Source organism: Marmota marmota, unplaced genomic scaffold (assembly GCF_001458135.2).
Source record: "Marmota marmota marmota unplaced genomic scaffold, marMar, whole genome shotgun sequence".
Classification (NCBI taxonomy): domain Eukaryota; kingdom Metazoa; phylum Chordata; class Mammalia; order Rodentia; family Sciuridae; genus Marmota; species Marmota marmota.
This window is the reverse complement of record NW_026000164.1, coordinates 16,592,671-16,614,099: the sequence shown is the minus strand read 5'-3', so window position 1 is coordinate 16,614,099 and position 21,429 is coordinate 16,592,671. Positions and strand designations below refer to the sequence as shown.

Here is a 21,429-nt window from a genome sequence, read left to right as displayed (position 1 = left end):
TTTTCATGTTATCCCATAATTCTTGGATATTCTGTTCATATATTCTTACCATCTTCTACACATGTTCCACTCTCCTTTCAGGATTATGTATTTTGTCTTCATTGTCTGAGGTTCTGTCTTCCAAGTTGTCTAGTGTATTGGTGATGCTTTCTATTGAATTTATAATTTAGTGTACTGATTCCTTCATTTCAAGGATTTCTGCTTTTTTTTTTTTCCCATGATTTCTAATTCTTTATTGAAGTGGTCTTTCACTTCCTGTATTTTTTCTTTGATTTCACTCCTTATACTATCCTTTACCTCACATATCAATTTCACTATTTACATTCTGAACTCCTTCTTAGACATTCTACTGTGTTGTCAGTGGCTTCTGTTGTTGAAACATCTTGGTTTGTTTGGGGCACTTTATTCCCTTGTTTTTTCATGTTGTTAGTGTGTTTTCCCATCTAAAAGTATGGATCTAAGGCAGGATAAATTCTACCCAGTAGACCTATTATGTCCCTGAAGGTTTCCAGCGCTTCGCCTTTACTGGTGAGACCAATATCAACAGCACCCAGTGTACACAATATAGAGCGTTAAACCTAATAGCTCCCACTAAGGCATCTACTGCTTTCTCACATTAAACCAAAATGATGAGTTCTGAAATGAGAATGCTGCTGAGAAGAAAGTATATTTGCTATCTACAGTACAAAGAGAATATTTGTAAAAATGATTTACAATTTCAAATGGTAGATGAGAGAACAGAGATAGTATAATATGCAATATTCACAAGGGAGGAAGAGAGAAGTTAGAAGTAAAAATTCACAGGAAGAGTGGAAGAGGAGCTGAAATAAATTGGTTGTTGGTTGGAGAAAAGTTGGAAACAAAATAGACAAGAGAGAGAAAGAATACGAACAAAGAGAACAATTAAAGACATAAGAATACAACAAAAATGCAAAACACCATTCATATATCATGGTCCTCCACACACTGATGCATAAAAACATCCTGTTCCAAATATGGTAGAGAGATTAGTGAATCAAAAAAATAAAATAAATCTTGCTGGAAAGTCGAACTGTCTCTGTCAGTGTTCAACAGTTTCTTAGCCCTGTCTCTAATGTCTCTTGGGATCACCAAACCCAGATTAGCCCTTTCAAACCCAGTCCTATCCCACCTATCTGGGCTTCATATACCTCAGGGTTGGCTACACTCCAGTCCCAAGATCTCAATGCTGCTCCTACTTGCAGAGAGATCACCAGGGATACACTCATGCAAAGGAGCAACCATGAGATGCGGCAGCAAGACAAGGGCCACCAGCACTCTCAGCAGGAAGACCCCACCCAGGCTCCTCCAAACCTGTAGGCACCCCCACACTGGACCTGTGGTCTTAGCTGAAATCCCCAGAAAGAGGCTCTTGTGGTGGTAAACCTGCTGGCACCCAGGCCTCAAGCTTTGGCTGGTGTCCCAAACTACATGCAGCCACGTGCAACCAAACCTGGAGTCTCCTCCGAAACAGTCCTCTAGGCTGGGGTGGCAGTGGTGGTTGTTGACAGCAGGCAGCAGGTCAGCAGCAGTGTCGGCTTCAGTTGCATCCAGGGCAGTGGTTTCTTCTGTGGCAGCAACACCCAGAAAGAAGACCTCCAGGCGACCTCAGGCTGACAGCAGTGGAATTAAAGGCAGCAGCAATGGCGGTAGTGTTGAAGGCCTCATTTATTATTATGTGGAGCTAAGGATCAAACCCAGTGCCTCGCACATGCTAGGCAAGTGGTCTACCGCTGAGCCACAACCCCAGCCCTCGGTATTTCCTTTAATTAAAAAGTAAACATGTTTCTTGAAGAAATGAGGAAAGTAAAGAAGAGCAAAAAGCATGATTTAGTCACATAGTTAATACTTTCAGTATCTAGATATCCAATCCTTTTTCCAGTTTATATATATAATTATTTTGTATTATTATACAGTGTATACATTTTAATAATAATTTATTTACTCAACTACATATCATGGCTAGAAATAAGTAATACCAAACATTTTCCTATGATATCATAGAAATTACATATTCTGTACTATGTAATTTCTAATCACTCCGTAAGTTTTCATAGCATAGATATACTGTAATTTAATAAATCAGAGGGTTTAGGGAAAAATCTGTAGTCAGGCAGCTAAAGCCAGCCCTCTAAGGTTATTGTTACACATAAAAACCTTCCACCAAGCTCTCTCATACACACAAATCCTCGAAGGAATGGGTTTTTGTGTGAGATGGTTACAGCTGTCAATCAGTTATCCTCCACGCCGTGGCTTCTGTGCTCGTTCCAGGTTCTTAGGGGGCGATTATGGATTCCTGTCAAATGAGATGTCTACTATGTATTCAACATGAGGCAGTTTGTATTTTTCTCAGTCTATTGCTCTCCCATCTAAAGAGGTTAAGCAAATCTGGGTGAGCCAAAGGGAAATGGGACAGGCATCCAGCGCTGGAAGCACAGCAGACATGCCTGGGGCCCACAGAGCCCTCTCACAGATTAGCCTTCTACATAAATTTAACATTTGTCTTGATTGTCACATTCCACCCAGGGTTACACCTACATGCATAAAAATGGCTTCAAGCCTGGCTTTCAAAGCTATTTGCCTCCCCTGTTGCTTTTTAACCACCCAGCTTGCAGGCATTCTTTGTGTTATATCTATCAAAGATGATTAAGGGCTGGAAGAGTTGATATATAAGAACAGATTAAGAAAACTAAATATTTACAATTTGACTGGGTGACAGCCAAGGGGAAGATATTACAAATGTCTTCTGGACTCAGTCACAGAAGGGACATGGTTTTGCTTTCCCAATAAATGGATTTTTAGGGATATATAAATACAGAGTAAGTTTTCTGAGGATGACATCATTTATGCTAATCAGATGATTGTGTCAGTTAGAAATTACATTTAGCAGCTAGTAACAGAAACTTGAAATATCAGTGACTTAAACAAAGAAGGTTTCTATTGCTCTGCAATGACATGAAGCCCAGAAGCATATTGTCTGGGAAGTTTGCAGCTCCATGATGTCATCAGTGCCTGCACCCTCTTATCTTTCTGCTCCATTACTGCAGCACTTACTTCCACACTCAAGGTCACCTGATGTTTGAGAAGAGCTCAGTTGCTATGGCTGCATTCCAGAAAGTGGGAAGGCAAAAGAGGTCCCTGCCAACTAAGATTAACAGAGAAAGAGCTTTCTAGAAGCCCATCTGATTTCAGTTTACATGTCACAGGTCATCACATCCACAAGAGGGACAGGGAAATTTAGTGGACTTTTTGTTTGGGTTCATTTTCTGTTTAATTGGGGTTTATTGCTAACAATACCAGGCTCCTCTTACCAGAAAGACATGGGATATTGAGTATTGGGTAGGGTAGTGATTTCTGTCACAATAATTTACATCTTAAAGATTCTGTGAGATACAGGGACACATGCTATAGTGTCATGAGGTTCCATTTGTTAAATGAGAACTAATTTATTTCCTGCTGCTCACTCTTACCTGTTTAATTTATTCATCATCACATGCCTTGGGCTGACTCTAAATAACTAGCCATCTCAGCAGACCTAAGAATAGTAATAGCTTCAACTGACGAGCTTTACCAAGTTCCAAGCACTGTGATACACTCTTAAAAGCATCACCTAAATGATTTTTGTTGAAGTATTCCAAGAGGGAGAGGATACGAGGACAGGGGAAACTAAATTCCATGTTGAGTTTCTAACAGTTGAACTGGAATATGGGTACTTAGGGTTTGTAATACTCTTCTCTCTGATATTGAAATTTTCCCAATAAAAAGAGTCAAAAATTGCTGGGCACAGTGTTGGCACACACCTGGAATCCCAACTACTCAAGAAACTGAGGCAGAAAGATTGCAAGTTTGAGGTCAGCCTCAGCAACTTAGCAAGACCCTATCTCAAAAGATAAAAAGGACTGGGGACAAAGCTCAATGGTAGAGCATCCCTGGATTCAGTCTCCAGTGCCATTAAAAAAAAGAAGAAGAAAGTTTAAAAAATCACCTTATCTGATTGTTGCATTACTTCATGCTCAGGGACATTAAGCAGCATCCTACAGTGAGCTAGTAGCAGACTCAGGATTCAAACTGCAATTTAAGGAAGACTGCAATTTAACCCTTGCTACTCAGACTAAATAGCCTGGGAATCATCTGGAACCTAGTTAGAAATGCAGCATTTGGGGTCCCACAACAAGACCTTTTATAAGATCCCAGATAAGATTTGTTGGCATACTCAAATTTCATGTGCTCAGTCCATTGTACTTTATTGTCCCTAAAACCAGGACTTACTCAAATCAGTCAATCATCTATGACTTTTCCGTTTAAAAAGGCAATCCTCTGTTGAAATAAGGTTAATCATGAGTCACTGCTTAGTAGCATAAGCATTTTTAATAGACATCTAATCATAGTAGTAGTTTCAGCGTTGAGTGCTATAGTGCTGGGCTCTAAGGATCTATTTGTCAGTTAAACACCTTCTGACTGTAGTTCGCCTGTTGTTACTCATTGCTTGCTTGAAACTTAATTCACCTTGTTCTACTTAAATAAAGCCCTTGCATCTTCTCACTTAAGGTGTTCTGTGTTTTAAAAGCCATGGGACTTAGAGAAAACTCCCGGTGCCTCTTCCTACCTCCCCAAGCATCAACTCTCTTACCTGCCCTGTGTAATTTTCTGGAAAAAACATAGTTTTTCTTTCCACTATCCTCAGTCATCTTTTCTTATTTTAGCCCTCTCTCTATTGGAAAGAAAGAGAGCTGTTGAAACCAGGCAACGTGAGCCCAGCATTGCCGCTCATGTGTCACATAGGCAAAGCAGTTCACTTTCTCAGTCCCCATTTCTTCATCTCTGCGGTGGTTTTGACATGTGGTCTCCAGGGTCCCTTCCAGATCTATTCTCTGTAACCCTATGTAACTTGATTTTTCCACCCCTGAAAACATTTTGAAGATATTGGGCTCTGTGTGAAACCTACCTGATTATATCGTTTCAGTTAGTAAAGGAACTTGGCATTGGTTTTTATTGGTTTCTCTTTCCAAGTGATGCTTACAGTTTATTTGCATCAGATATTTTAGAATAAGTAAATGAATAAGACTAGTCATCCTTATCAGATATAACCTGCTCCCTCAAAGAGACCGGGTCCTCTTTGCTTTTGAACATTTTAAAGTGTTTTCTAGCCACCGGATTAACATGGTCTTTTGTTTTGTTTACGATGAAACACTAACCATATTTGGCACCCTAAGCTGTTCATTAGGGGAACTCAGAGAAAACTCCAGGTGCCTCTTCCACAGTTGGAGAAGCAGTAAGGAAAGACCCCACAAGAGAGTAGCACAAGAACCATCCGTGGGGGCTGTCACTGTCACAGGGCCCATACTGGTTTCTCCTAAAGTTGCAACCAGTGGGGTTACCTCTTTCTTCTTCCAAGAACTCTTTTTCCCACCAATAATTATAAGCCAGCACATGACCATTCTGTCACGAAGTTAAGCCTAGGACACAGCACAAAGTGAAACAGTGACTGCACCAGTGTGCCTTCAAAAGCGTCACACATCTCTGCCTTCGCTGTGCTGCGGGTGAAATGTGTTCCTCATTTGTTTTTCAGGGCCGCCTTTGGCAAGGAGTCCGAAGTTCTCATTGGGAACCTGGGTGATAAGTTAATCCCTCCACAAGACATTCTGCGTGACGTCAGTGACCTCAAAGCCTTGGCAAACATGCATGAAAGCCTGGAATGGTTGGCAGGCCGAACAAAGTCAGCTTTCTCCAATCTGTCTACATCCCAGAGTAAGTCTCTAGTAGGACAGGATTCTGGGGACTGTGGAGGAACTAGTCTGAGTGCTGTTGTTTGAAATGTTGTCTTTCTGTCACAATGTGGGGACAGGGCGTGTGCCATATTGTCAGAAGATCTGAGACTGGGGATGGTAGAGCACCTGCCTGGCGTGCACAAGGCCCTGGGTGTGATTTCCTAGCACTTCAAAAAATGAAACAAACAAGGAAACAAAAAGAAAAGAGTGTCAGAAGATCCTATTAGATCTCTGAATTCCATCTGTACTGATCTCCACTACTTTGTGATTCTGGAAAGGAGCTAATCTAATTTCCCTGAGTTGGGTGTGGACAGTCAGGAAAGGCTCATGTTAACAGGGCTTTATATTAAGCTCTAGAAACATAAAATCATGTCGGACTGAACCACTGTGTCTCAGGAACAGAAAGCAGTACCTGTGGTCCTCCTTACAATAGCTTCTCAAGGGCAGAAATTGTCTCAGAGCTCAGGGTTGAGTGCATGGCTACGTTCTCATTTTAACTTGATATAAAGCTAATAAAAAGTGTCTAAAAAGAGAATAATAGAAGCAATTAAGGTGCTAGAAAATAGAGGTAATGAGGACAGCAATTATTCTGGAAAAGAGATGGCTGAGAGATAACAATTATAGATTTCAAGGAAATTAAAGAATAGAGTGTGAAATAAGAATAGGAAAACTTTCTCGACCAAGGACCAATGACTCAGAGAAAAATAATTTGAAAACTTTAGAGCACATAAACTTTTAATGGTGATAAAATAAATACTTTTTCTACAGCATTGCTTTAGGAGTATGTATGTAAGATGTAGTTAAAATAGAGACCAAGAAAAACTGATGTGAAGAAGGAATAAAGGAAAAGGCAGGTTTAGATGTATGAATAGAGAAACAAAAACAAGATAGCAAAAAGCACGTAGCAGCAGGAGGAAGAAAGCGGCAAAATCAGCTCTGTATTTCACTTTAGGGTTAACTGTCAGATGATTATTAGAAAATGCTGATGTTGCTTGGACTGTGGACTCTTGAGTTACCATCACTGTCGTTTGAGAAGTTCCTACTTGATTAACCATGATTCCAGCCTGGAGATAGAAAAGGAGTGGATGAATTTCACAGGGGTAAATTATTCCCTGAAATACAGGATCCATAGCTGAGTCTGAGACCTTCTTTGAATGCTCACTCTGCCTGCAGTCTCATGCTGATTATGTCCCTACTCTGAGGGCCAACAAAGGGCAGGTAGAAGGGACAGAGGGAGTGGGCTTCTAAGGGAGATTTTGTCATCAACTTTAGAAATCTTCTTAAAATATTATTCTTATACTTTTATTTTTATAACATAATTTTTATACTTTTATTTAAAATATTACTTTTATCTGATGGCAAAATTATACATTTATTCTCAGAAATCCATAAAAATAAAAAATGTATATGCCTAGTAAATATAGTATTGCATTTGAGCTGACTCTGTGAGGAGATATACTTAAAAGGCCCTCCAACTTTAGAACCTCATAATAGCAGGCAGTTCTATCACAAGCAGTAGTTGAAATTGTCCATTTTATATCTCAGACAAGCCCACTCTCCCCACCCCCAGTCAGAAAGGGCTAATTTTCTGTTTACTAATATCAAAATGAACAGCTCTATAAAAGGGACCACATGCCTCTTGACTTCTTGTGCCTCCTGCAAATGCAGGGCTGCTTGGGGAGGTTTCTTAGTGATGTTTACAAGGGGTCCTCTCATGTGGTGGCCAGCAGTGTCTAATTGTAATATGATTTTGTTTCCATTGGCATAGCATTCCAGATTTCTATCCTATGCAATCTCAAAGGACTGCACAAGGCAAGATCCCTCACCATCTCTAAGGCAAAACACTGAGTGATTCAAACAGGCTAACTTGGCATCAATTGCTTCAAAAAGAGAAAGATGCTCTCTGAGTTATGCTTAACTTTGTAATTGTGCAATTTAGCTGTTGTGTTCATGTCACTAAGAGTACCCGGTGGAGATGATGTCTGATTCACGTCTTTAATCATCTCTGTAACTCTGAGAAAGATCTCTTCTGCCACACCCGTTAATACTCTGTCTCATGTGCTCAATTCCATTTTATAATATAAGCTGTACCCTCTCAATTCCTTTCAGGATGATTATTCCACCCAGTGAGTGATTTAAATGACTGTCAGCATTTTGATGATCAGTGCAAAACCCAAGTGAACCGTAATCACACTTTCTGGTGTCTTTGCTAAAACAAAGCGTCAAGCAAACCTAGTTTATCCTGCTAACACCCAGCCTACCTCACCCACACTTGCATGCTCTCTGAGGTCCCAGGAGAGATGCTCATTGATGTTTATAATTTGAACAAAGCAGGGGATTCTCTGATAATGGGTTACTTTGATTGCTCCATGTCAGTGTGACTCTATGGAGGGAATAAGGGGCAGCTCTTTATTATTCTTTTGAAAAGTGAACCCAATGATTACTCCAGCTAAGCATTTCCACATCTGGAGACGAGATTGCATGAAGAAAATGCTGGCCTTTTATCCTGTACTCACAGATTCTCAGAAGGACAAGGGAAAAAAAATCAAGTCAAGTCAAAAAGATTTTGGATTTATTTGTTGTTTTATATCCAGTTAACTATTTGACACAGTAAACATCGTATTTTATTAAATTTAAGAAGCTATAAATGCAATAGATTAGAGAAAGTTTGCAGAATATTGTTTTCATGGCAGAATATCTCTTCAGAGAGTACAGTAGGATTCTCGCCCATCTGAAAGATTACACATCATGCTGAAGAAAGTATTGCATGTCAGTAGCAGGTTCTCTTTGTTGGTTTATTTGTCTTGTTTTCTGACTTTCTTCCCAACCTTAACTAAATGTCTATCTGCCATTCCCATCCATAGAATACCTTAATTTTCAGGATCTGTTTTAATATCCATGATTTTGGTGCAAAGAAGTTGATCAGGATCACATTCAGCATTGAGTATTCATAATCTATGTTTATACATATTTTCCCCCATTTATCACAATTTCAACCATGTAGTGAAGGTACCAAAGGAGGGCCTTTTAAGTATATCTCCTCTGCTCTTCATAATATCTGATGTTTGTAAAAATTCTAAATAGTGACTTTGAAATTGTTCTGATTAAGGGAGTTCTAAGGGTAGATTACCACCTACATAAAAATTCCTGGATTATATTTCAATTTACTATTAATTACTTTCTTTTATACTTACCCTTTTGTTTTAAGGATGTGTTGCTTTTAGTTATTTTATTTCATTTTTAACTAATACATCAAACAAAAAACATTTATGGGGTACCATGTGATGTTTCAATACATGCATGTGTGTCATGTTTAGATCATGTTACATATATCTATCTCCTTAAAAATTATCATTGGTGAAAACATTCAAAATCATTTCTTCTAGCTTTTTCAAAAACATAATATATTATCATTTTCTGTAGTCACCCTACCATGCAAGAGCACACCAGAACTTTATTCTAACTTTTTGTACCTTAGTACCACCGATCAACCTTTCCCCATCTCGCCCTCCTCCCCTTTCTCCCCAGCCTCTGGTAACCACAATTCTACTCTCAACTCCTATGGAATCAATGTCTTTAGAGTCCATATAGAGTGAGATCAAGTGATCTTTCTGTGCCTGGCTAATTTCACTTAATGATCTATGGCTCTATCCACATTGTTGCAGATGACAGGGTTTCATTATTTTTTTATGGCTGAACAGTATTTCATCTTATATATGTAGTACATTTGTTCATCCACTCATCAGGTGATCCATTTTTTTTCTTGGCTCTGCAGTGAACGTGGGAGTGCAGATGTCTCTTCAACCTACAGGTCCCATTTCCTTTGGATGTACACCCAGGAGTGGGATTGACTGCTAGGACATATGGTGGTTCTGTTTCTGATTTTTCAAGTAATGTCCACGCTGTTTTCCATATGGCTTTATTAATTTATATTCCCACCAATAGTGTGCAGGGTTTCCTTATTTCTGCCTTCTAGCCAGTACTTGCCATCTTTTGTCTTTGTGGTAATAGTCATTCTTACTAGGATGAGGTGATATCTTGTTTTGATTTGCATTTCCCTGATGATTAATGATATTGATCATTATTGATATTCTCTATGTATCTGTTGGTCATTTGTATCTTTTGATAAATATGTATTTAGGCCTATTGCCCATTTTTAATTGGGTTAATTGGCATTTTTGCTATTGAGTTATTTTAGTTCCATATCTATCTAGATATTAATTCCTCATTATAGGGTTAGTTTGCAAATACTTCCTCCCATTTTGTAGATCATGTCTTCACTCTGTTGATTGTCTCTGTTGCTATTCAGAAGCTTTTTCTTTAATATGACCTCACTTGTTATTTGTGTTTTGGGGGTCTTGTTCAATAAATCCTTGCCCATTCTAATATTCTGAAGCATTCCCTCTATTTTCTCTGAACAGTTTCAGAGCTCACATTTAAGTCTTCAGTCAATTTAAAGTTGATGTTTGCAACTGGTGAGAGATAAGGGTCTCCTTTCATTCTTCTGCATGTGGGTATCCAATTTTCCCAGCCCTATTTATTAAAAAAGGCTGTACTTTCTCCAACATGTGTTAGCACCTTTGTTGAAAATCAGTTGGCTGTAAATGCTTGGGCTTATTTCTATACTCGCCACAAGATGTGTTGCTTTTAGAATCATGCTTCATAAAGCTGGAAGGAAGTTCCAGGGCTGGTTTTGCCTGCATTGCTCTCAAAGAGGCCCTCCTTTCTATCTTGGAGTTTGTTAAAATCTGTAGGATTCCAATCCACAACTTTCTACAGTGTATACTGTCCTTTACTTTTAAAGAAACCTTACTGTTTAAGAGGTCATCTTTTTTTTTTCTTTTTTGATGGTTGCAACCAACATTTATTGAGCTACATAAATGACTATAAATGATCAAATAACAATTATAGCAATGTATTATTTCATTTATAACATTAAGAGACATAATATGTATAAGAATAAAGACAAAAGAGGTAGGGGTGTGGTGAATATATAAAAGTGACATTTCTGTATCTCATTGGAATTGTTAGTATAAATATGAAATTGAATCTGATTAGTTAAGATGTGTACAGGAAGCCCCAAGAAAAAAAACATTTAAAAACCCACCAAATAGTGACAAAAAAATCAAAGAATTTAAATGCTTCATTACAAAATGTTCACTTAATACTAGAGAAAACAGTAAAGGAACAATAGAAGACCAAAAAGACATGAGACAGGAAACAACCATTAAAATGGCCACGTAAATCCAGCTTATATCAAAAGAACATTAAACATAAATGGATTAACCAACTGAATCAAAGCAAACAAAAAATGAGATATAACTATATACTGTCAGAGATACCATTTTAGATTCAAGAATACAAATATAAAAGGATGGGATGTGGCTCAGTTGCTGAGTGCCCCTGAGTTCAATCCTTGGTGAGGTCATCTTCTTTTTAAAAATTATTATTAAAGCTCCATTGCCTCATTCTAAACATTTTTCATATGTTATGGAAGTTTCAGAAATTAAATGTTGATTATTTTTTTCTTTAAATGTTTCTGAGAACATTTTCCCCATACCTGCCCATTTTAAAGACTTTTAGCCTGGAGGTCCCAGTCTGAGTCAAGGGTACCCAAACCTGGTGGGATTTGAAGCCCATATCAGGCCCAAGTTCACTTACATACATGTTCTTGCTCTGTGATTTTGCTGTTGGGTTTGGTGAATGTGAGCTGTTTAGATTCCTTTGACACCAGACTCATCTCCCGCCCTCTCACTCAGTCCCCATTGCTGAAGATCTCGCTGAGCCCTTACATGTGGGTAATAAAAAATAATAATGTCATACTCTAGTCTTTTTCAGTCTCAGCAATCACAATTCCCTCTAACCTCCAGGGCAGGTAATCTCATAATATTGATTCCTGGGATTGTTTCAGGAATTGCAGTATTCATTTTAAAGTTATTTATATACTTATTTCTTAAAATAGAATTATTGTTAAGGATAAAAAATCATCTGCTACAACTCAGTTGGTTTAAACATGAGGAAATTAAGGCTTCAGGATTGTCACACTGTGTGACTATGCTGACCTGGGACAAAAGCAAGTCTTCAAATTCTCAGTCTAATTTCCTTTCTGCCACTTCACTGTCTTAATGAATACCAGCATTAGAACCACTAGCTGGTGTTTCACACCATATTCCTATTAAACCATTTCAGCAGAGTGGACATATTTTATTTTAATTGAAACACTCCAATACCTACAGTTTACTCATGATCACTTCTGATTATCATTTTCTTTTGCCTTGTCAGAATTTTTATACCCTAAGTAGATGGAATTATTGCATAAATCTCTTTTAAATTTCATCTGACTTATAATAAAACATTTCTCTAAATTTCCCCCCCTCTATTTTTGTGTTAAAAGTATTTTGTGCTGGGTATAGTGGCACATGCCTGTAATCCCAGCCGCTCGAGAGACTGAGGCAGGAGGCAACTTCAATGTCAGCCTCAGGAACTTAGCCAGCAAAGACCTAAGCAACTTAGCAAGACCCTTTATGCGAATTTTTAAAAACTAAAAAGGGCTGGGAATGTGCCTCAGTGGCTAAGTGCCCTGGGTTCAACCCACAATAGCTAAAACAAAATTAAAGCATAGAAGTGTTTTGTAAGTTATTCACAGTGTCTTATTATGCTATACAATATATTCTAGGTATTGTATGATCCTATAAAGTAGCCACTACTTTGAGTCTATTTAAATTAAAATTTCAGATTTTCTGTTATACTAGCCACTTTTTAAATGTTCAGTGGCTACTGTGGAAGCACACAAATAGAGGCTTTCATTATCACAGAATGTTCTGTTTTACATTGCCATAGATTACCACATAGGTCATTGGTAAAGGTTTAAAAGGTTACCAGTTACATACTTAGTCCTTGAAGCATACTCCAAGCATCCACCTAGTTATGTCAAAACATGGATAACTACCTTAACTGCCCAGCCTCCAAATCACTCATATGCCTGTACATAGATACATGTTTTAAGCCGAGCATTAGCCAATTTTGTTTCTATTGATGTTGATAGATGCTAAAGGGAAAAGGTGCAGTGATCAAATAGACTTGAGAAACAGTTAGGACAAGAATATTCAGTATAAGTCTATACCCTAAACCTATGTTTTTTTTAATTATTTTCTTGTCTCTTCCTCACCCACCCAGGTAATTATAGCAGTGTTTTTTCGGCTTATTTTTTAATAGAATTCTCTTGTTTCAGAGGTCTTTTTTTCACAGGTCTTTTTTCCCCTTAATACAATTCTAAGCCACACAGTCCAGTGCTATATTTATATAATTTGTTCACTGTCTTTTATTTCTCCCAATACTGTAAGGCACAGATGTTCCACTGTTACCAAAACTTAATGTCATATTGCTGACAAATTTGCACAACATCAGATAACTTCTCTTGCAATCTGGTTATTTGATGATTTGATTTGTTTAATTATTTTTAGAAATGTTCAAGTCACCCAATACAAAATGACCATGGTTTCCCTTTTGGTTTGTTTACAGCTTGGCTGCTATACTGACCCTTTTCCAGACTGCATTTTTCTCACAGTTCTCAAAAATTCTAGCTGCAGTATCCTAATATCACACCTCAGTTCACAGAGGAATGCTAGTATATTTATTGACAGTCTTGCAGAATTGACTTTTTTAAAATCAAATTGATTTCACAATACATTTAGATTTAGAATGAAGTTGCAAAGACACTGCAGAGAATTCTCATGTATCTCACATCCAGTTTTCTCTATTGTTAACATCTTACTTTAGTACAATAGGTTTGTCACAACTAATGAATATTTGTACATTATTATTAACCAAAGCCTATACTTTATTTAAATTTTCTTGGTTTTTGTCTAGTGTCCCTTTTCAGTAGGAGCTCATCTGGGATATCACAATACATTTAGCTGATGTGTGCCTTTGAATGCTTGCAAAATGGACAAGTTGAATACTTGCAAAATGTGGTTATCCACCTTAAATAATTATGCAATCAATATAGCTTATAATCCTAAGGGTCAGAAAGACTCCATGTGGGAGAAACAGTTTTTTCTTACCTGGGTCACTCTTTAGGGCCTGAAGCTACTTCTTAGTTGCCACTGTGCTATAAGTTGCCCTTAATAAACATACACACCCATATCATTGTGAAACTAAACCATATTGAGATTTCTTCACTAGAAATAGTCTCATTCTTAACTCATTTTCATTAAATTCTAATGTGCAATGTTGAGTTGAAGAAAACTTGCTTCCTGAGATCTATCCTTTTAGAGGAGCAATTCTCAAATTTGGCAACACATCTTTTGTAATCAGTTGAGGAACTAGGTCCTACTCCCAGGGATTTTAATTTCATTGTTCCAAGCTTTGGCTGTACCCCAAACCAGCCAAATCAGGCTGAGAACAACAGTTCTAAAGGAGTAATTCTCAACTTTGACTCTTATCATAACACCCATGAAATCTCCCCAGGAGATTTCAACAAACAGCCAGGGGTTAAGAACCCCTAAATTTTCTTCTTCAATCTCTATAGTTCTTTATATTTTGGAAATGCTTTGGAGTTGTTTTGCCAGTTCTTCTATTCTCAGATGCATAGGTTGACATGATTTTCCATTTTATGGACAAAAACAAAGGCACTGAGATACCATATTTTGTGTCTATGCCAGAGTCAGCACAACAACCCACTTCTGCTTACCAATAGATATATAGCCCATCTGTCACCCAAATCCAACCACAAATAAAAACATTCCTCTTATCCTTTCAAACTAGCTAAATGAGAAGGACACAAGGAATCAGTGCTTCTCTTGATGACTCAAAAGACCACAATTGCCACACCTAGAAATGAATGTGGAAATATGCTTATCAGTCAGTTATATCATTGAAACTAAAGGTGGAAAAGGTCCAGGTGGCTGTCCAGCCATCTCTGAGTGCCTGGCTGTGTGGCATGCCAGGATGTTTGCACGCATTGCCTACTATGATTTTACATTTTCTGAAGATGGAAGTTGAATTCTCTTAAGCTAGAATTTACTATCTTGGACTTTTTGTGCCTTGATGTTAAAAGAAAACTAAAATGCGAATCTCTGCCTTGGCAAAAATGAGAATAAAAATTTCTATAGCCAAGATCTCATGGGACACTGTCCTGTTTCAGCTTTGCTTTTGTCAAACTATTAAGCCAGAGTTTTCCTTGTCATAATTTCATCTGATTCTTTTTAATTAGGACGCTCTGTGTGGTAATTCCTCTTCTGCTTCAGCATTTACAAGTTTCAAATATTTGTAGACTGTTATCAGACAGCTCCTCCTCAGCATGCTTAGCCTTCTGCTGCATATTTCGTTCCTCTAATCATCTTTCTGTGCTTAGGCTTTTCTTGTCTCTTCCTCACCCACTGTTTAGATATTAGGTGTCCCCTAAAAGCTCATGTGTGACACAGGGCAAGAAAGTTCAGAAATTAAATAATTGGGTTAGGAAAGCCTTAAGCTAATCAGTGCATTAATCCCCTGATAAGAATTAGCTGGGTGGGAACTACAGACAGGTAGGGTGTGGCTGGAGATGAGTCCCTGGTGTTGTGTCCTTACAGAGGGGACTTCTCTGTCTCAGCTTCCTAGTGCCATGTTCTCAGCTGCTTTCCTCCTCCACATCTTTCTGCCATCATGTTCTGCCTCCCCTTGAGCCCTGAGGCATGGAGCCATCCTTCTGTGCGCTGAGATCTATGAAACCGTGAGCACCAAAATAAACTTTTCTTCCTCTAAAATTGTTTTGTCAGGTCTTTTTGTCACAGCATTGAAAAGGCTCACTGAAACACTCGTCATCAGTTTTTGTTCTTAGTAGCTGTCATTTTCTTAAGCGGACTCATTCCTATCATTCCTCTTCTTTAACTGGTGAAACTTTTCAAATTCATTGGCATTGGTTAATTTCACAGTCATGCTGTTTACTAAGAAAATTAAATTACCACTGGTATTATATTTTGCTTATGAGCTTCCCACCCGTGGTCCAACTCAGAATTTGTTTTGGTATTATCTAATTGAGACTGCTCTACTTCTGTATGAGCCTTTCTCTCTTGTTAAAATAATGTCCAAATGTATTTCCATGTTATACCCAATTTCACAGTTAATCAGGTTTTGTAGGAGTAGAAATACCAACAATCATTTTATGATGATTTCATTTTTGTCCATTTTCAGTCTTAACTGTACTCTGTTGATATTTATAAACCCATTGACATTTATCATAATGAGGAAAGGATTGTGTGGAAGCTGCTGTGCTCAGGGTGTTCACCTGGTTGTTCTTAGATTCTTCTGAAACTTAGGTTGTTATAAGGAATGGAGTCTCTGCTTTTTCCATTTTGTAAGAAATACCACCTAGACCCCTGTCTCCTCCACACTGATGTGCTGCACACTGTGAATATCCACTGTCATCCAAGCTTCAGACTAACCCCAGTGGGGTCCCCCAGTTCATTTGCTTTGAACACATTATAAATGCTAGTGCACAATGGAAGCTCTCCTGTTTAAGCACTCCTGCTCTATTGTTTTGTCTTTTCTCATTGAGCGCCCTCTCATTGCTCCCTAATTATGGTTGATTGTGTCTCTCTCCATATGTCTATGTCCTTTTAATTTGTAGAATCTTCCCCATTTTTCTTCCTTGGTGTAGGAGGCATATTGGACATATTTGACTCTGAAGTTAGTCACACTTGAGAACAAATAACCAGATTATTGTATTAACATGAGGGAATTATTTAGCCTTTATAAGCCAAATAGGTTTCCTCACCGATTAAGTAGAAATAATGATGTTGCTGTATCCAATAAATGAAATGATGAACTTGGAGTTCTTAACAGTGTCTGACACACAGTGAGTGAGCAATAATAGATTCCTGGGCTTCCTACTGTGAAATCTTATCACTGAAGATCTCTCATTCATTGTACTGGGTTTTTTACCTTCCATACCCCTTCAGAGGCTTCTCTGTTATCTCAAGTTGTATGGTGGTTTTTAAAACATGTTAATATATGTGCTTATGAATCATTCTAGTGAATCACCAGTTTCCAAATGTGTCTGAGGTCATAGGAATATGTCTTGAGAGTGTATTTGCATCTGAGAGGCTTCAAGTGACTGTCTGAGAAGCCAGGGCACCTTTCTGTTCTTCAAAATTCTGAGAAAGCCCAACCATTATTCAAAAATATGCCCGGAGCCAAACCCAGTTCCCTTCCTCTGATCAGCTGGTCATCTGTAGAGTTCATTGTCCTCTGCCAAGTCCTGATCAGGACCTCCCCCACTCTGCATGGTGATTATTAACTGCAGAGCAGAAGACTTGTGCTGTGAGCTTTCCAGTGTAATGATGGAGTTCTGAGTATCTTCCCATAAAGAATCATGTGACTATTTCTTTACAAGTGCCAACATCTGTATTCATAAGGGAAATATTTTATTAAAATATGATCATATCATGGATGTTCAAGTGTGTTGGGGGGGAGCTTCCAGCTGAATGACTGTATCTGCAAACAAAACTATAAAATGGATACAGGAAGAATAAATGTAAATGAAAATCTCAAGGAAAGAGAGGAGGCAGAAGAAGGTGGAAAGCAAAAGGCAGCTCTTTAGTGACATGCTGAAATTGCAGAGCCAGACAGAGAAGATGGTGGAAATGCAGAGTTGCCTGGCCGGAGCTGGCACCCTGCGTAGATTGAGGAGGAATGGCTACTGTGGCAGCGTGACTTGATTAAGAAATCTGAGGGGACTGATTTAGCTGGGAAATAGAGGGACATCTTACAATGAGAAGCAGTGGAAGATTGTACCTGAAGGCACCAACTGTACTATTAAATCTACGCTATCCTCTGGAAAGCCAGTAGTCAGTTAGATGCTTTAAAACTTGAGATAAGCCCTGCACCAACATGAAATCATGATTAATAAACTCCTCACTAGAGAGTGTGCCTTTTAATTTCATCACCCTTAAAACTAAGTTTAGGTATGTTACAAAAGGTAGTGAGTGGGTAAAGGGAGACAAATCCTAACAGAGAAACCAGAAAAAGGCTGAAGGATTGGCTGAGGTTTCATGGAAGAAATCTCTTCCTTGGTGGGATTGAATTGAGAAAAAATTTTCTAAATGTATACTGGATATGCTTTTTCAGTGCTTATTCATCAATGGTGCATAAAGACTTTTCCTAGACTGCCAACCCCAAGAAAGTGTAGCAAAGGGATATATATATATATATATATATATATATATATATATATATATATATGATTGTGCGTGCATGTAACCGTCCCAAAGGATGATGGTAATTGCACTCAACAGATTACATTTCATACTTTCAAGGACCTCTACAATCATTAATTCTTAATCACTTCACCCTGCCTCAAGCTTCAGTTGCCTGCCTTTATTCTCCTAGATTTGCAAAGCATGGTCATGAAACAGAAGATTGACCATTTGGCAAGGTCAAAATGAGTCAGTGACAAAATCTAGATGAAATATAACTGTTCTCAGAGTGCACACCACAGCATCTGGAAAAAAATATATACTCACCTGTTTTAAGGCTGCCTCCGAATATTAAACCAGCTGGTCCCTACAGAAACAGACATAGCTGTTCTTTCATTGTCTCCCCAAAAGACAGTGGCAAGATGAATGCCATGCCATGTCACTGGCATGAAAAACATTAGATACACTAAAAACAGTGAAGGAAGGTGATCTTGACAGTATTTCACCCACTTTGAGAAGCTGAAGCATTATAGCTCTCTGGCCCCAAAGGACCTTTTTTTAAAAAAATATTTTCTTAGTTGTAGATGGACACAATACCTTTATTTTTTTATTTTTATGTGGTGCTGAGGATCAAACCCAGTGCCTTCCCATTCGAGGTGAGCGCTCTACCATGGAGCCACAACCCCAGCCCCCAAAGGACCTATTTTGAAGCCAATCTGGTAGTCATGTATCAGGGGAAAATTCTATATTTCATTATCTTAAATCCAATACTGTAATTTATTTTAAACATCATATGTTATGGAATAAAAATGTAAAAGACCTCCTCTTCATATGAGGAACAGGTATATCAGATGTCAGACTTCAAGGTACTGGGTTGCTTATTAATGGCGGTTAATTCTGTGCACTAACATCTTTGAGCTCTGGTCATTGAATCCTAGGTGGTTTTGACTAGGCTGTTAACTAACAACTTAATCCAATTTTTATGAAAAGAAGAATAAATGGAGACTTTTCTGTAAGATTGATGAAAAAACCTAAGTGTCTTTATAGAAACCAAGAATATCTGATCTGATTCTTAAGGAAGCAAAAATCCTGTAAATGTCAGAAAGATGTTACATGCTGGGAAACCCCTTTGGTCAAATTCATCTAAAGGAAGTACTATTTATAGGTGACTTTTTTAGCAAGTCTGTCAAAAGCTTCTCCTACAGATAAAAATTCAATAACCTTTCACTGTGGATGTGCCACAATTATCACTCATTTAAAAACAGTCCCTCTAATAGAGTGCTTTATCAGGCTGGACAGTCTCTGCATTGTTCATTATTTAGTGTTTGCTAAGCTGATGGCACTTCCACCACACTTTTCTTATCTCTACTCCTTCAGAATTGGATTTTATATTTCCAAACCAGTCAGATATGACAAGTCATTTTCTTCCCTCTTGTCTTTTAAGAAACGCAAACTTGATTTCTTTTTTCAGCAATCACCACTTGAAGATTAAAGTTATTGGAAATGTCTGTGTTAACTAGCACTGGGACACGCAGTGGAGGACCATTGCATTTTAATTGCAGTTGGGGTTTTTCCCTCTTCTTTTTCATTCTTTTTATTTTCCAATTTATGCGTATTTTAGAAGTCTTCGAAACCCCTCCGCCCACACCATTCTGCAAAGATACACAGTATATGGCAAAAATGAGATATTATGAAGCCTGATGTGGTTAGAAGGCAAGGCGAGGAGGGTATTATCAAAGTTATTATATTCTAGAACCTCAGTAGGTGATGATAAGTGATGTAAATGGCTCTCTCTATAAATAAAGACTGTCTTTATATGAGAAACGTCCTGAAAGGAAAATGATAAAGTCATTAGCTTGACACATGGGAGAAGGAGGCCCCAATGCAAACAACATCTCTTTCTATCCACAGGTCATTATTGAGAATTTGGCTGTTTTGAAAAGTTCTACCTGTGGTTCTGGAAGGATTCTTTGAAAAGATCTGTAAACCTTACCTAAGCTTTGGACCTGACCCAGAACACATACATTTAAGTGTTTACCTTTTATTCTGGATTTTTTTTCTTGGGTGCTCTCCTAGAACCCAGTCTCTTTAAAATGAGAATCCCTGGGAGATTTGGGTGAGACAGCCTGAACAAAGGAACAGAATAAAACAGACACATTTCTGGTTTCACTGGGAACTCTGTCCTTTGGCCTCCTGAGGATCTGTCCATTCTGTCTAAAACAGTCTCATGTTTTTTAGGGAAATAATAGAACTTCATTCAAAAAGTTTGATGAAAAGATCTTGGTCTCTTCTGGTACAATTTTTCAGTAGTGATGTCAAAATACTGTAAAAAGATTGTGCTGGAGAGAATAATCCCACCAAAATATTAACTTTAAGCTTTATGAGTATCTATAGAAGAAACACTGGAATCTTTCTTATAACACTAATGGTAAGGGCTGCCCTTTAGGATTGGCTTTATGAAGAAAAATATTTGCTCAAACTTTTCCCAGAGATGATTAGAACTTGTGCTTCTAAAAGAGGGAGTATGACTAAGAATCTGCCATCGTATTATTTGTTTAAAGGTACCACAAGCCAATTAACGCATTTGTTCAAGCCAACAGCCTTTTAGCTTTTCACAGAAATCTTGGAAGTGTGCTAGAGAAACACCCCCACAAGAGTTTGCATATGCTGCTGTATCTGCCTCTCTCTGAGAAGCAGAGCATGGGTCACTGACAGACAGATGGCTGCCATTAGCACTGCCAGTGGCCAGAAACTCCACCCACCAGCTCCCATTCCTGCAAAACAAGTAGGGAGAGGTGCATTCCTTTAACACTGTGCCCAGATTCGCATTCTCTTGACCAACCCTGCCCTTGGAGCACTGAGGCCAACTCAACATCTAATGTCACACTACACTCCTCTGTCTTCTTGCTATTCCTCAGCACCAGCATAACTCAGCAGAGGAGTGGACAAACGAACTTAACATCACTGGAGGTGTCCTGTGTAAGAAACCCCTCATAGGATTTCCTGGTGGATCTAGTGATCTGATGTATACATAACACCTGATACAGTGCCTGGCGGTGGACTTGATCCATAATAGTTTCTTCTCCTGCTGCTTTTTAAAGTTCTTTGCATCATTCTTAACCATCCTGGGACTATCTTATTTTTGACTCTCCCATTTGCTGCCAATAGTTGAGTACAGTGACACGCAGTGTGAAATGCCTAGGTGTGCCTCCTGTTTACTTTCCTGTCCCCCATCCTTCCTGTTGATAGCTGGGCCATTCTATTTAATACTTTAATTTCACTGTCAAGGGATCTTTGATGTATTGCATTTGAAATTAGATTTTGAACTCTTAAATTTAACAGCCTTCCATAATCCCATGTGGCCTTGGATCTGAGGTGCAGGGTAAGATTGTATTTATTCAGGACCAAATGAATGAAACTTAAGGTTAAACCTCCGGCTCCTGTGAAATGACTTTCTCTGTAAACAT

General features: G+C 38.4%; 1 protein-coding gene across 1 annotated transcript in view; it reads left to right on the top strand.

Moving 5' to 3' along the window:
• Exoc4 (exocyst complex component 4) overlaps positions 1 to 21,429 on the top strand; it is a 771,143-nt gene that overhangs the window by 652,408 nt on the left and 97,306 nt on the right. Inside the window, exon 13 of the mRNA XM_015493819.2 lies at positions 5,501 to 5,766. Within this exon, the coding sequence (XP_015349305.2) occupies positions 5,501 to 5,766 (266 nt within the window). The remainder of the gene's footprint in view (positions 1 to 5,500; positions 5,767 to 21,429) is intronic.